Raw genomic sequence first — 15,236 nt, 5'->3', positions numbered from 1 at the left:
GGCGTGGCCACGCCCACGCAGGACAGCTGCATCAGGTGCCAGACCCAGCAAGCCGATCGCCACGCCCAACGAAGGATAGTCAGGGACTCCCGCAATGTCTCACCCTCAGGAGGGGCCAACTCTACAATCCAAATGCCCAAAGGAAGTAATCCAAAGAGAGGGAGCGCTCCTCCTCCCAGCCAGTATCCAGATGGAGGCACTACGCCACCTCCGCCTTTCACATTGACCTTTGCCCACTCAAGGATTCAGGGGTTTAGGTGCCCGCCAGGTCAGTGACCAGAGTCACGGGCAGGTCTCACCCGCTGGCCCCCAGCCGCCAATAGCCTGCTCATATTCAGGGCGGGGCACTCAGGCAGCCGCCCCCACCCTGAGGACCAGTATGCTGCTACGCTACCCCTCAAGCACCCCGCAGCCAAAAGGGGCACCTCTGGTAAACAGGGGAGGAGGGGGGGGGGGGGGGGCGCCTCACCACTGGTGAGCTCCGTGCCAAGGTAGACAAATGGGCGCCAGCAACAGGCGACACAAGCTGGGGGCACCAGATACCTCACAGCGTTGCTCCCAAGCCTTCAGCCCTACCAATGCGTTGCCTCCGCTCCTCCGGGAGCCAGCTGCTCTCGTCGCTCAAGGCAGGGAAGGGCCACCCGCAGCCCCCAGTAATGCCGCTGCTCCGCTCACACAGTACCGGGCGGGGGGCCATCCGCAGCTCGCTATGCCACCGCAGCTCTGCCGATATCGCGGGCAGCAGCCAAACCGTACAGGGGCCCAACCGGCGACTTCCGGTCTGCGGCACCGGTGTTGTTGTCCTGGCGGCCGCCGCCCTCGCCAATTCGAATCCCCAGCTCCAGCCAGCAGTCAGGCCTCAAACAGCAAGAGGGGTAGCTCCGGCCCCCGATGCCGCAGCGGGGCCGGAGTCGCAGGAAAGCGCACCGCTAACCCTCCGCTAACGAGTGGCAGGGTCCACGACCAGGATTAGCTTCAGGATGTTAGGGTAGGGGGACAGGTCCGGTGGAGCTGGACTTTCACGCGGCCATCTTGGTCCGACACGAAGCTCCTCCCTGAACATTTGTTTTGATTTTGATTGAGGGTAGCTGCGCCACAGCTGTTCTTCAAACCACCACTGTAAACAAAGACTTCTCTTACATTAGTGGCCCAAGTAGGGTGTCAAGCTCTGTCTTGGGAGAGGTATACTCACTAGCGTTCTGTAAATCAATCTAAAAGGCAACCTCCAATATAAAGGGCTGGGAGCAGGCCATCACCATCATCAAAATCTTGGGGCTTTCCCTGCTCTGGTAGAGGATCAGAGTCAAAACAAAAAAGATAATGGTGCCTATGCTGGTGGTTGAGACATGGAAGAGGCAACTGGTTACAGGTATGATGACTAACGACCATTTGTGCTTCTGTGATCTCATACTGCCGCATCAGTCAGGCTTGAACCAAAGTCAGGTCCAGGTCCAACATGGCCATCAGCACAGGATTATTCTACGGCTCCAGCATCAGGGTGGAAGGAGCTGGTGTGGATTAAGGGGTTAGAGCGGAAGTCTGTACCCAAGTCGGTAAAGGCCCGGTAACGGGTCCTAAGGGTACAGACGACACCAATGAGGAACATACCAGTGGTAACCTGACTAAAGGACCCTGAGGTCCAAATGTGCACCACAGGGGGCCAGGTGTGTACAGAAAATCTACACATGGCTTTTGTGAAGGCCTTGCTTTTCTCGACGATGGCATGGGAAATTCAGGGCAGGTCAGGACCAACTGAGGAATCGCTTCCGTGGCTGGGCACCTTGAGGGCATGCACCATACTTTGTAATGCCATCACTCCTTCTCCTACGATGCACAGTGACTGGATGGGGTTGAGTTTCACTTTGCTTTCTTATGCTTGGACTTTGACTTAACCAATGACTTCTCCAGTGACGTTGAAAGGTTGTGGGAGCAGCCTCGATTCCGGGACTGAGTCTGGGCCCACAAATTTAAGCGTAAGCAGGACATACGCAAAGTCAGAAACGACTTCTTGTGTTGGGTGACAGACAACTTTGCCTCCCTCTCTCAGATCGTGCCTTCGGGTACATTAGAACACACTTATCATAACTTGGAGACGTGTCCTAAACCCAGACACCAAAGACACACCTCATGAGTGTCCCTGACAGATATCTGCTTCCTGTAGTCACAGCACAGTTTGAAACCTATCATTTGTAGTGGGTACAACAATCCCTAGCACACTTATATATTATTTAGACATCAATGTAAAATAGGCAAAAAAGAACGGGTAGAACGGAGCAGAGATCAGCACACAGGGATGACGCTTATATGTAGCTCCAGTCCTTCACTTCTGTGGCAGTCTGGAGCCAGCACGGAGCTGCATGGCACTACCTAGCAGCGCTTGAGAGCACTGCTGTGAAAAGTTTCTGGCTCCAGTCTGAAGCATGGAAAATATTCGAAGCAAGGAATTTGCGGTAATAAATATCCATCAGAACAAGATTTTCTTGCATGAGTAGTAGTCCTCAAACCATAAGGACCTTGAAAGAGTTGGTAGAATTGTTGCTCAGTCAGAAGTGTAGTGATTGACATTTGTTGTGTGATGTGAAGATAATTGTCAGTGGGATTTGATCAGATATGGTACACATCTCAATTGAGCATGTAGACCGTCTAGATTTGTGGCACAATCTACAGATTATAAGGATTTTGGTGTTCCGTTAAGGTGAACAATGACTAGGTGCACTCTTGTGATCTGCAGAGAGCAGGAGATGGTGCAAATTATGTTGGTGGAGGGATGGTGAGTAGGGCTAACCTTCAAATCAGACTCAGTCTGTAGCCATTATATTGATAGATGATATCTTGGTGGCTCCGGGTGTTTCTTGAAATTGTTCCGCTACAAATGGGAATGTGCTTCATACCAGACCCTGGTTGGAGGCTGCCCTATACCACCCGATTTGCGAGAGAGGTTTACGGACTGAGCTGGAGAGGCTCTTTGTTTTCTGTAGCATGTTAATTGTGTATCCTTACACAACTGATCACTATGACAGACACATTTTCTCCTCTGTTTCCCTTGGCCAGTTGTACTGGGCTGCACACAGCCTGGTTCTTGTGTCCTTCATTGCGTCGCTAATCCTGAGGCTTCCCCTAAACCGGTCTGTTAAGTTTACAGATCGAACTCGTCAGCTGACCTTTGCATTTCTCTTCCACTGCTTGAGATCTCAGGGGATTTGTCCCTAGAGGAGGGGGCAACAGCTTACATTTTTTCTCCTTGTCGGTTGAGTGCCATGATTTGTTAGCTGTGTTGTACGCAGGTGATATATTTATAGTTGCCTGTAGTGTATTCTGGATAATGGATGCCTTGTGCAGTAATTTAGTTAGTTAAAGGTGCTAGGAACTAATATTGCTAATTCATGTTAGCCCTAACCATTTCTGGTCCCATGCTTTCTTCCATGGGGCTGCTCATGTTTAACGAGATAAGTAGGGCAGAAGCAGTTTGTAGAAAGGTGTGGTTTGGAGTCCGGAGGCTCCAATGGCGTCTCGTTGTCTAACACCTGACTCTGGGGGTTTTCATTTTTCATTATTTTAAAGAGAAGGTACACTTACTGTAAGCCTACTATTTCGGATGGTGGCCTTATTGTTTCATGAAAGGTAAAGCTGTACTCACACATACTGGGCCTGATTCTCAAACATAAACTTACACTTTATAGTAAGTTTATCAATCTTTGGTATTATCAAATTACGTGCTGAGTTTTATGACTCTGCACTCCCTTTACATATGTACTGGGAGTTCTCCGCACCCAGAGACTCTGCAGATGGGGCGCAGAACTCTGCACAAAGAAGTACAGGGAGTGCAAACCTTCCTTTGAAATGTAGCAAACAAAGAAAGGAGATAGATATATATATATATATATATAAATACCTTCAAAGCCCCCCCTCAGTCAATTGGTGGGGGAACTGGGAATCATGGGCAGGCAATTGCAGTACTGACACTGCTGGGTCATTTCTTAGACCCAACGTATTTTGGTTGCAAATTATGTCTGTATAATTCTGCAAGTAACAGTGAAACAAAATCAAAGAAGGGCTCTTAGGCAGTTCAGAATCAGCAAACAAACTGAGCTCAAGAGGTTAAAACTATGAGCAGCACTTTATATCGTAAGGAACAAAGAAATGTAAATAGATGTAGTCATGCTCCTAATGCTTAATATGTACACACCCGGGATGTCTGCAGCTCCTAAATTCTAACAAAGCCATTTATTATACATATACTTCACACTTCTAGTGTTCCCTTTTTCAGACCTCCTAATTGGCATCCCAGCCACCTAAGAGACTGGTCTTCCCCAGCTCCCTTTCATCATCTATCAAAGCATCATAAACACACTATAGCCACACCCATGCCATCCACAAAGGCATGACTATCTTTCAAACCAGAGCACACCAGGTGAGGTACCTCAGCCCAACTTAAGTAAGTTTGCATTTAAGTAGCTGGAAATATTTCCTGCTATCCAATGCTCAGCTCTACCCCAAGCTAAGATTGCCCGCTTGCACCTCGCTTAAAGTACCTCATTCCTGTCCATCATTCTGCACTACCTTCTCATCTCCTCCTTTTGTTTCTTGTTCTTCCCCCTCTTTCTTAATTCTCCCTTCTCTCTTTCTCTCCCCATTTATTCTCTACTTTACTTTCTCCTCCTTTTTTAACCACTTATTTACTCTACTGACTTTCTTTTATTTTTTTCTCCCTCTATTTCGCTACTCCCTTCTCTCCTCCTTATTGTCTTCCAGATTCCTCTTTGCTCCCTCACCTCTACCCCTCGCCATTAGTCTCGCTCTGTCTCTTTTCTCTTGCTCACTCCTTTCTCGCCTCTCTTGGTTTCTTAGCTGCCTACTCCTCTTGCTATACTGCATGCTCTCCACCACCTCTCCTGATCATTTCTGTTGATACTTACTCCATCTTCTTATGTTGCATGCGTCTTCCCTCATATCTTGTTCTCCACAGATCTCATCCATTTTCTTCTCCTCCACATCACTCCCTTATCTCCATTAATTGTCTTCCCTTCCCCTGTTCTCTCCATTTCACTTTCCTCACTTGCCCTTCCTTCCTTCTCATTTCCTATTCTTCATTCATCCTTTCTATTTTTGTGCACTCCTCTTTAGCTGTAATCCATTTTTATTTTCTTGCCTTCCCCTTCTCATGGTTTTATAATCTCTCTCTTATTCTTTTTCTCCATTTCCCCACATCTGCTTGGCCTTGCCTTTCCTCCCTCTTATACATTCAGCACACTCGCCATGTCCTCAATCTCAATATCTCTGTTCCTCTCATTATCTTTAATCTCTTTCGCTCCTTCTCTCATCTACCCCACCCACATGCTATCTCCTCTCCATGCTTTCTTCGTTCCTCTCTCTCAAACTCGTCTCCCCAGAAGAAGGAGGTAACGAGGGAACAAGAAGGCATTCGAGACGGGCAGCTTTCTCTCAGGCTCATGGTGGTGGTTTCTCTTTTCCTAGCTGCCCACCCACCCAGTGTTGGATTAAAGTAATCCAAGAGATGTAGTCAAGTGCAGGATGCAAAGGAGACTCAGTTTATTGTTTTGCTTCCATGGGGCAAGGGCAACACCATTAGTAACCATTTTGCATCTTCACGGTATTAGATCAACATGAAGGGAGCACGTCCCTGTGAAAGAGTCACATACGTCGAAAAAGCAGGTACCAGACATTGAACAGCCCAAAACAAAACTGAATGGGACGTGGACAAAACTCATGGTAAGGGGAAAACAAACCTTATGAAAAATCCCTATCAACTGCAATGCAACATAAAAACCAAAAAGCCCCCCAAAAAAACTCACCTTGAACTGCTAGAGGGGGAGAAGCCAAGGGATACTTTTAAAAGCTTGAATTCATGAAGCGGTTTCTTTTATTTTTTGTTTTTACTGGAACCCGATCTCAGATATGGCTAAAATGAAGTTCGTGTTGGAGTGATGAGCCATGAATGGTGGTTAACATGAATTGTTCCAAGGAAGAGATATTTAGGCCAAAACTTCAGTGTCACATAAGGATCTGAGAGAGATGACTTTAGACGAACTACAGAATGAGCAAGAACCAAGAAAGAGCAAGTGTGTGCTGAAGTATGTCCGGAACTGGACTCTAGGTTGGAGGCTATGGATAACGTAAAATGAAGAGTATAACATAGGATGTTTCGGGTACCGTTTCGATTCCTCCATTCCTTTTCTGCATTGCAAGGCAAAATGGAGGAGGTGCTTCGGCTTGTAGCTGGGACCATGAGAGATAAGAGTGCCCTTTGCTGCTACAGCTATGTTACAGAGTCTTACCTAAGAAAGCTTAAGGGTGAAACTAAAAGGCAGGAGGATGGTGGTGATCGGAATATTAGTGTCCGCAAGCCTGATAGGCACACTCTTAGAGAGAGAAGTTGGCCTAAGAGTTCTTCTGCATGGATGCTTTTATACTGCTAGTTCAGGACTCATATGGAAACACACTGGCTAAAGGCATTATGAAGCCATTGGATGTACAAGGCACCAGTTACACTTTTCACTATACATTCAAACTTAAGGCAGACCATTAGAATAAGAAATAGATTTTTGTAGAAGTAGGCGGAAACATTGTTTATTGGCAGAGTGTGCAAGAGTCAGATTATGTTCACAGCATGAGCTCAACTTTGATACAACAGTTTTTGACTTTCAATTGTTGGGATATCTTTCTAGAAGGGAAAACTCTGCTCCTGATTGAGGGGGTGACTCTTTCAAGGGACAAAGTGGTTAGAGAGTAGGGAGAGGCATTTCAAAGACATTTAGGTGTTGTGTCGCACCTGTGAGAAGCTGTTGTTCCCTATGCTCTTTACCTTATCCACTTCCTGGCATAAAATTACAGTGTTTCCGTCTTATGTGCTTTTTAAACATTTATGGAATACATTACTAAAATGTATAAGGTGCGTTAGGAAATTAGGAGGGAGGCAAAAGTATGCAGATTCTACTGCACCTAAAATACTATGATCTGACGTACTATGTTGTGAATGTTGAGGTTTAATAAAACACAAATTTTACTCTTCCTCCATCTACTTACCTGCTCTCACCTACTCATCCTTTCTCACACACATGATTTCGTCTCTCAAACACTTTCCTCTCTACACCTTTACTCTTCTTATTCTCTATACTCTTCTTCTTTCTTGCTCATTTTGCCCCTTGTTGTATCTCTAATCCATCCTAACTTCTTTACTCTCTTTCTTCTCCTCTCAGCCTCCTTTATTTCTCTTTTCTTCCATTCTTAGTATTCTTATTCTTCTCTTTCATCTTTCCTGCTCTCCAGCTTCTAGTACCGTTTCTTATTCTTCCCTCATTACCATCCAGCTCCCCCCTCACCCATCCCATCCCTTCCATTCCATTCTCTTCTTGCCCTTAGCCTCATTGTTCCTTTTTCTCCTAAACCCTATTACTAGCTCTGGCCACCAACTTTGCCTCCTACTGGCATAATCACCTTATTCATCTCTCCTCGCCTAATCACCTCCATCAAACCTCCCTTCCAGTCTTCTCACCATGGTAGCATTCTTTTCCTGGCTACCAAGTCTCAGCCGAACAATGCTTTATCTGGTAGAGACTATCTAGCTGCCTTAGAATATTCAAAGGCATCAGACTGGATCAAGACACTTTTGAGCCATCTCCATGTAGTTTGCCTCTGCATGGCTTCAATCGCGCTCTCCGCGCCGGAAATTACTTGTCTGGTGCCTATATAAGGGCCACCCAAGCCCGCTGACCTCAGTTCTTGACTGGTTTTTGTGCCGCACTAGAAGCATGGAGCCAAGCTAAGGAGGAATGACTAGTGTGTCTGTGAGGTCCAAAAGGATCTCTTAATTGAAAGCAGACAGTTCGCAGAACTGGAGGTGGGGTGGCGGGAGTGGTCTGTAAGGAATATGTGGCTAGAAAGAGTCTTTACCGGTTGTAGCGTTACCGAAGGTAAGTAATTTGTTCATCTGATAGAGATTTATAGCCTGCCGATTTCGTACCTTAGAATAGATACCAAACAATCTCTCCCTGGAGGTGGGTCTCCGGACCGTCTTAGACTAAGAACCCGTGAAGAAGTGAATGGCAAAGTACCCATCTTGCTAGACCTGACTGTTGAGGCAATAGTGTTTAACAAACATGTGTAGTGATGCCCACATAGCTGCCTGACAGATGTCCAGGAATAGGACTTCTTTAGCTAAGGGAGTGGTCGCAGCAATAGCTCTGGTGGAGTAAACTCATAAGCCTTCAGGGGGCGGTTTATTTGCCATCTCGTAACTGATCTTAATAGGAAGGAGTATCCATCAAGAGATGGTTTTCTTTTGAACTGCCTTTCTTTTCTTTGCCCCAGCAAATCCAATAGAATTGAGCGTCCACCCGGAATTCTTCGGTAAGATCAATATAGAACGATAACGCTCTTTTTGGGTCTTGACGGTGGAGTCTCTCCTCTTCTTTAGACGGATGAGGCGGGGAAAAAATGTAAATATAAACAAAAGTGGTTCTGTCGGGTAGGAACTATCTTAGTAGACAATGCTCAAAAGTGTAGCAATAATGATCTAGAGCAACCTCTACAACAAGCCCTTGGGGCACCAAATACCTCCTGAAAAAAGACTAAGAGAAAGAACTCTGTATTGTTACTTTTATGAGAATTACTTCATTCAATGAGTTTCATAGTAAACAGAAAACAAATGCTGTCAACAAGAAGTATTTACAAGGGTGAAAAGTGACAATAGTGACAATAGTGCTCAACAGGTGTACAATATATACAGTGTGGTCATAGTTGGCTATGTACAAGTTAAAAGGCCAGAGAGCAATTTCCTCCAGTAACTCCTAACATTTGTTCTGTGGAATCCTAGTAGTTCTGAACCTAAAAATATGCGTCGCCGTTTCAACCCTTGTAGTGCCCCAGTGGGTGGTCACGGCGGGTCTTCCTCGGGACAAGAGGTGGGGATGGAGGACGGGTTTACAGCCATAGGGCGGCCGGGTCAGTCGTGTCCGGGTAGGTGTGGATTTGCGGAATAATCAGGTCGAGTCACAACTGTATAAATGAAAGGTCACCTGACTCATACCAGATACAGGATGTTACTACGGCCTGTACTCCCGTCCCTTCGACCTTTGATTTATCGAGCAATGGTCCTGTGCACAGGGGTGCCTGTGCAGGGCTTGGCCCAGTCCCTGAGAAGGATATCACGGATGGCTTTGTTGAAAGATAGTAAGGATTCTGATGGGGAAACCCCTGGATAAAGCACCTCTGCCAAAACATTTGTTTTTCCTTGAACTGTGGGAAGCTTTAGATCCAGGACCTCAGCCATCCTCCCGACCACAATCACAAAGGAAGCCCCTTTCTAGATAGTCACGGTAGGAGGAAAGGAGGCCACTCTCTGGTGAGGTGTCCAGACCACTGGTGGCAGCAAGGTCCTCATACAACTTGTCATTGGTTATGGAGTCTGCTAGGGGGTCAGTGCAAGAATAGGGATCCTCAGATCCCCATCATTCTTATTCCACAGAAAGCCTTCCAGTAAAATAGGGCTCTGTTTCCAATTTAGGCTGGTCTAAGCCACTCCAGCTCTGTGTCTGAGTCGGGAATCACAATGGGTTTGGCGCCGCCAATGGGCATTGGCGGTACCAGGAACATCGCTTCTGGAATGGTCCCGGAGGAGGTTGCAAAGTCACAGTTGGGGTCGATCCAGATCCACCAACAGATCCTAAGGGGTCGACTGGAGCAGCAGGCGACCACACCAGCAGAACCCCAGTCTCAAAGACCCTCCCTAACCCTTGGGACCCGAAGGTGCTACAGAGGGTTCCACCACTAAAAATTAGGCTCCTGGCCTCATAAAACTTTTGGAGTTGGGCAGGGGTCCATCCGGCTGCAGGGAATTTGGAAAAGCACACTAGACTTCAATAAAAGGTCAAAAGAAGTCTACCAAAAAATGACTGAGGGGAGCTCAATCTGGATCCGTGCTGATGGCACAGAAAAGAAGTAAATGAAGAGATTGCACTGGGGTGGCCCCTATATAGGCCAAAAATGCCACCCAAAGCCAAATGACACCACCTACCGGCACGCAAGAGAGATTCGTAAAATAATTCTGGATCAATGGGAATATTCTAAGGTAATATGTAAATAAAAGTGGAAATCTTTTAAGGTAGTTAAAAACATTTTTCGACCCCTCGCCTCTGACAGCTCACGTTTTCCAATTACCTCACAACCCGATTTCTCAATTCGAACCTGTTTCATCAACAATTCCTCAGCTGAGTCAATGAACAGACACACCCACAAGCTAAACAAAACACAACAGATCATCATCCTCAATGAAATATGTAGCACACACCATAGCATAAAATACTGAATCAACTAAACAGCCATGAATGGGTGTTCAGGGTCTATCCAAGACTTTTACCATGTTTGGGGTGTAGGTGTTGTTCTTCAGTGGACTGATGAGTTGAGCTATGGAATACATTTAATGGCCTCACAAGTACAAGGACATTAAAATGCCTTGCAACTCTGGAACTTCCGAAGGATTCCCCGTTAACTGGAGCGTCAAAAGGACTTTATATAAGTGAATGTCAAACAACCTTTTCTATGAAGACTGAGGTCACTGGGGTCTGCACAGCAGTTTCCAAGGAAGAAAACATATTGGTATATTTTATATGCACAATCCAAAAGCAGGAAAAGAGCATATCCAACAAAGGAGCTACATTGTTGGGGAGCCATTTGAGTCTTGTCCCACTTGAAGCTTTCTGGATCTCTGGCAAGTTTACAGCTGAGTCGCTTCCAAAGCTTCTCTCATTCCTCGGAGCAATTCAAGCTCAATAATAGCTTCAAAGTTCAAAAGCAGATATCTTGACCAGTGGAAGTACCAACTTTGGCGAACGTGTACTTTCAGAGGGTGGCCTAACTTTGCTACTTAGTACTCCTCTGAGACTTTTTAACCAGGTGACCAGAGTTCATCGACTGCTTGCACGACAAGTACAAGAACATGTGGAGCCATGTTCATTTACACCTGTCTGGGTGGCTGTGCGTGACATTTGTTGCTCCTAACTTCTTCTAAAAATATAAATATTTGTCGTAATAACCTCTTAACTTGGACAACAACTGATGCCTCGGATAAAGTTGGATCGCTTGGGTAAACTTTTGGGCTATTTTTTCTTTTCCTTGATTTTTTTTTAATGCAACATGTTTTGTTTTTGATTTTCAATTGTGTTATTTTTCATTTTCCCATAGCTTTTGGACTTGATATATTTTTACTATTATTTCCTGCGACATTTTTCACTTTTTACATTTTTATCTTTTTACCTAAACTCGCTGTGGGCATGTATTTATTTGTTTGACTTGCTAAGCAACATTTCAAACAAGCAAACACCATGCACTTTCTCTGGGAATGACACTGTATAAGCTACAACTGGTGAATCAAGCTAATCCTTACTGAAACCTGTGTATCTCTATGGCTCCTGCTGTTTGTCCACTGTCAGAATTTAGTCACATTGAGCATTAAGATTCCCCACTACTCCCTTAACTTTCATGCTTGATTCCTTGCCCAGGAGCAAGAGAAGCTTGTTTGTGAGGGATGGTTACCTTGCAACGTTACATCTTTCAGCGACAAACACCGGCAGTTGTGGGCATGAGTTGTCAGCAGTAGAAAATCAGCAGACGTTACAAAGGAAGTGACATTAGAAGCAACCTGCAATGGAAAAGGAGACAAAGTAGGTTACAGTAATCTTCATAGTGACCCTTTTCCCAATTAGTCTGTATGCTCGTTTGTGTTACCCACATTGTGGACAACTTGTACTGTATTATCTGGACGAGAAACTGCTTCAAAAAGGCTTATTATGGCACAAGCATGCATGCATTTATTTATTTGTGTATTTTATAAAGCGCACAGCTGCCCCAACGGGGCGTCCCGGCGCTGATAAATCTGGGGACAGGGGGCGTAGGAACAGAGGAGGCCATTAAGAGGAGAAAAGGTGAGTCTTCAGGGACTTACGGAATGCCGATTCTGTTTGGCAAGCACGTAAGGCAACCGGGAGCTTGTTCCAACACTGAGTGGCGCAAACCTCGAATGTTTTTCCTCCTGCACGAGTTCGTTTGAATCGTGGAGTTTCCAGGAAAAGTAGGGAGTTGGAGCGTAGTGTCCTGGTGTTGACATACGGCCGCAGAGTGCTTTTCAAATGGGCAATTCCATTGCCCTTAGACGCTCGGAACGCCAACGTCATGGCCTTGAATACGCATCTTTTAGCAATGGGTAGCCAGTGCAGTTTACGGAGGTGTGGAGAGATATGATGTCTAGCCGGGATTCTCTCCACCAACCGAGCGGCAGCGTTTTGGACAGTCTGAAGTTTATGACATAGGCCTGCTGTGATACCAAGGTATAGTGCGTTGGCATAGTCAAGATGGGATGTTATCAATGCTTGGACCACAGTCTTACGGCAGTCCGCCGGCAGGTCATTAATAAGCCGGTTAATAGTCTTCATCTTTGCAAAGCAGGAAGCTGCTACTGTTTGTACCTGAGCGTTAAAATTGAGGTGGTTATCCCAACGTACTCCTAGGTTTCTCACCGAGTCTTTGGGCGTGGGGGCTTGCCTCAGATCCTCTGGCTACCACAGACTGGAATCCAGAGGGGATGGTGAGTTAAAAAACAGATTCTCAGTTTTTCCTGCATTGAGTCGGAGGGAGTTGGCATCCATCCAACTAGAGATGTCCCTAAGGCAGGATGTTGGAAAGGGGAGTCTCTGGTTGGCGCAGTGCAGCACTGTCGACAAGCAGGGACTCTCTCTTCCACGTCAGGGCTGAGGGTTACCTTCAAGAACAACCTCTGCTTACCCTCTAGGTAGTGTGGCGCAAGCAGTCTAGGCTAATCTCTGGGGCACATAGGGTTAAACATTTGCAATATCATACCATCACAACCAACCCACCACACAATGACACCAAGCTGTATTTGTAGAAAAAAAATATATATCTTTATATAAGTTTCTTTCACGCAGGCTTGTAAATACAGTCTTGGTTACTTAGAAATTGCAAGGTTCCAGTTACTCTTACTAGTGTCACAGTTCTTATGTGGTTTGTAATCAAAAATGATAGTCTTTACCCCTCAAAAAGGGTGCCACAGCTCCTGAACGCGGTCTTTGGGATCTTCTACCCCGTTCCAGGACAGTACAGCGCTCCCTAGAACTTCTGGGAGCTTTATCCGGCTTTTGATGCAAGTCCCTATCAACCCTCACGCCTTCCGCGTGAGCAGGGGTGCGCGGCGTTCACTCCGATGGCCGAGAGGAGGCGTACCGGCCTCCCAGTCACCGTCACAAGCGCACAATTCTCAGCGCACAGGGTTTGGCAGCCAAAGAGCGGACAATCAAGTGCGGCAATCTCGGGGAAGGGGCCCTTCCAGGATGGGGCAAGGTTAGCAGAGTACCGACTCCCCTTGGGGGCGTTAGGGCACCTCGTAGGCTGAGAGGCGTTCCGCTGGCAGTGCGTCTCGAACTGGGCTGCGGGACGGCTTCCCGAAGTCTCGCAGTTCAGAGCGCACAGAGCGGGGGCCAGCAGGGGACGAGGGGTGCGCGCCTCACGGACTCCGTGTCCAGAGCGCGGCGCACCTCAGCAAACAACAGTACCTTTTAGTCCTTGAAGGCGGGGGTCCGGGGCGGACGATGCCGGGGTTGATCTCAGGTCCCACGTCGCGGTGTCTTCCTCTGTCGATCCGAGCGGCGGCTCGGCTCAGGAGAGCGGCGTTGCGGTGGGGGTCAGATCTTCCGGCGAGGTGCTCCCGGCCTGGCAAGAGGGGGCAGGGCCCCGGGCAGCAGTGTGAGGCGCGAACACAGCCTCTGAGCGCACAGCGGGTAGTCCTTCTCTCCCCACGCCGCTGCAGCTTGCAAACGGCGGCGGCTGGGGCTTCAGGGCAACTTCTTCTCCTGTGAAGCAGGCAGGCACAAGGCAAGGTCCGTTCTTGCGGTGCAGACCGCAGTTAGGCAGGCGACAGGCACGGTGCTGGGGCCAGCGAGGCTGGTCCTGGCGATGTCAGCTGGGGCCTGCCAGATAGCAGTTGCGGTGCTCGGCGGGACGGGGGTGCCAAGGGCCTCTCAGAGGGCACAGCGATTCTCTCACGGCGCACTCTGCTTCTCCTCAGTAGGGGTGCAGGACAGATGCACGACTCACAGCAGCTTTCTCTTCCAGGGTAGCGCCCACTGTTCCTGGGGCGCTGGTCAGGGGGCAAGTTCACAGGCAAGCCCTTGGAGATCTTTCAGCAGAGTTTGGCACAAAGTTCAAAAAGCAAAAGTCTCTTGTAGTCTCTTCTTTTTCTCTCCTTCTGCAGCAAGGCACCAGACACAGGCCAGAGACAGCACTCCTCCTTGTAGTCCTTCCAGGTCCTTCTCTTCGGGCAGAGTTTCTTCTGTAGCGCAAACAGGATCTAATTTACAAGGAGCAGGGCTCCTACTTTTATACCCAGTTTCTTTTGTTCTAACAGGCCAGGGGGGCCTTTGCATAACTGCTCCAGTCCCTGAGCACTTGTGGTGGGTACTTCTGGCTTCTTCATTCAGTGTGAGGGCAGGCACATCAGCCGCTCCCCAGGGGGGCGGAGCCGGCATTGTGAGGACAGGGGCAGCCTGGAGCACTTTGTTGACAAGCTTCGGTCCTTCCCGGGCCAGGTGCAGGCTGAGTCATCAGTCGCTCCCCAGGAGGGCGGAGCCAGCATTGTGGAGGCAGAGCACAGCCTGATGCATCATTCAGGGGAAACTCCCACCCCCCACTAAGGTGTCATCCTGCTATTCACCACCTGTCAACTCCCAGCCCTGTCACTCACACAACTCAGACAGTCAGATACACACAAAAGCAGAGGCGGGCTGAAATGGTTAGACAAGCAAATGCTAGCTTTCTAAAAGTAGCATTTGCAAACACAGGATATTAAAATAAACTTTACTAAAAGAAGTATTTTATTATTCTGAGTTCAGGCATACTAAACATTAATTTCTACCATGTTCCCTGAGCCTACTGGGATTATAGAGTGTAATAATTCCAGCAGCCCATCTGGCCTAAAGGGAACTGGTAGCCTTACAATAGTGAAAAACGAATTTGGCAGTAATTCACTATTAGGACATGCCACACACATCAGGGCATGTCCTACCTTACACTTACAATGCACCCTGCCCTCAGGCCTACCATAGGGGTGACTAATATGAAGTTAAGGGAAGGTTTAGGGCTGGCAAGTGTGTGCACTTGCCCAGCCAGCATGACAGTACCAGACTGCACGCAGGTTCTGCAATGGCAGACCC

General features: G+C 47.5%; 1 protein-coding gene across 1 annotated transcript in view; it reads right to left on the bottom strand.

The window, feature by feature from the left end:
- ELP1 (elongator acetyltransferase complex subunit 1) overlaps positions 1 to 15,236 on the bottom strand; it is an 861,256-nt gene that overhangs the window by 477,466 nt on the left and 368,554 nt on the right. Inside the window, exon 18 of the mRNA XM_078676240.1 lies at positions 11,551 to 11,656. Coding sequence (XP_078532366.1) covers positions 11,551 to 11,656 — 106 coding nt within the window. The remainder of the gene's footprint in view (positions 1 to 11,550; positions 11,657 to 15,236) is intronic.

This window comes from Lissotriton helveticus, chromosome 2_1, assembly GCF_964261635.1.
Source record: "Lissotriton helveticus chromosome 2_1, aLisHel1.1, whole genome shotgun sequence".
In the NCBI taxonomy this organism is placed as follows: domain Eukaryota; kingdom Metazoa; phylum Chordata; class Amphibia; order Caudata; family Salamandridae; genus Lissotriton; species Lissotriton helveticus.
The sequence above is the reverse complement of the archived record's forward strand: the minus strand, read 5'-3'. Positions and strand labels throughout refer to the sequence as shown.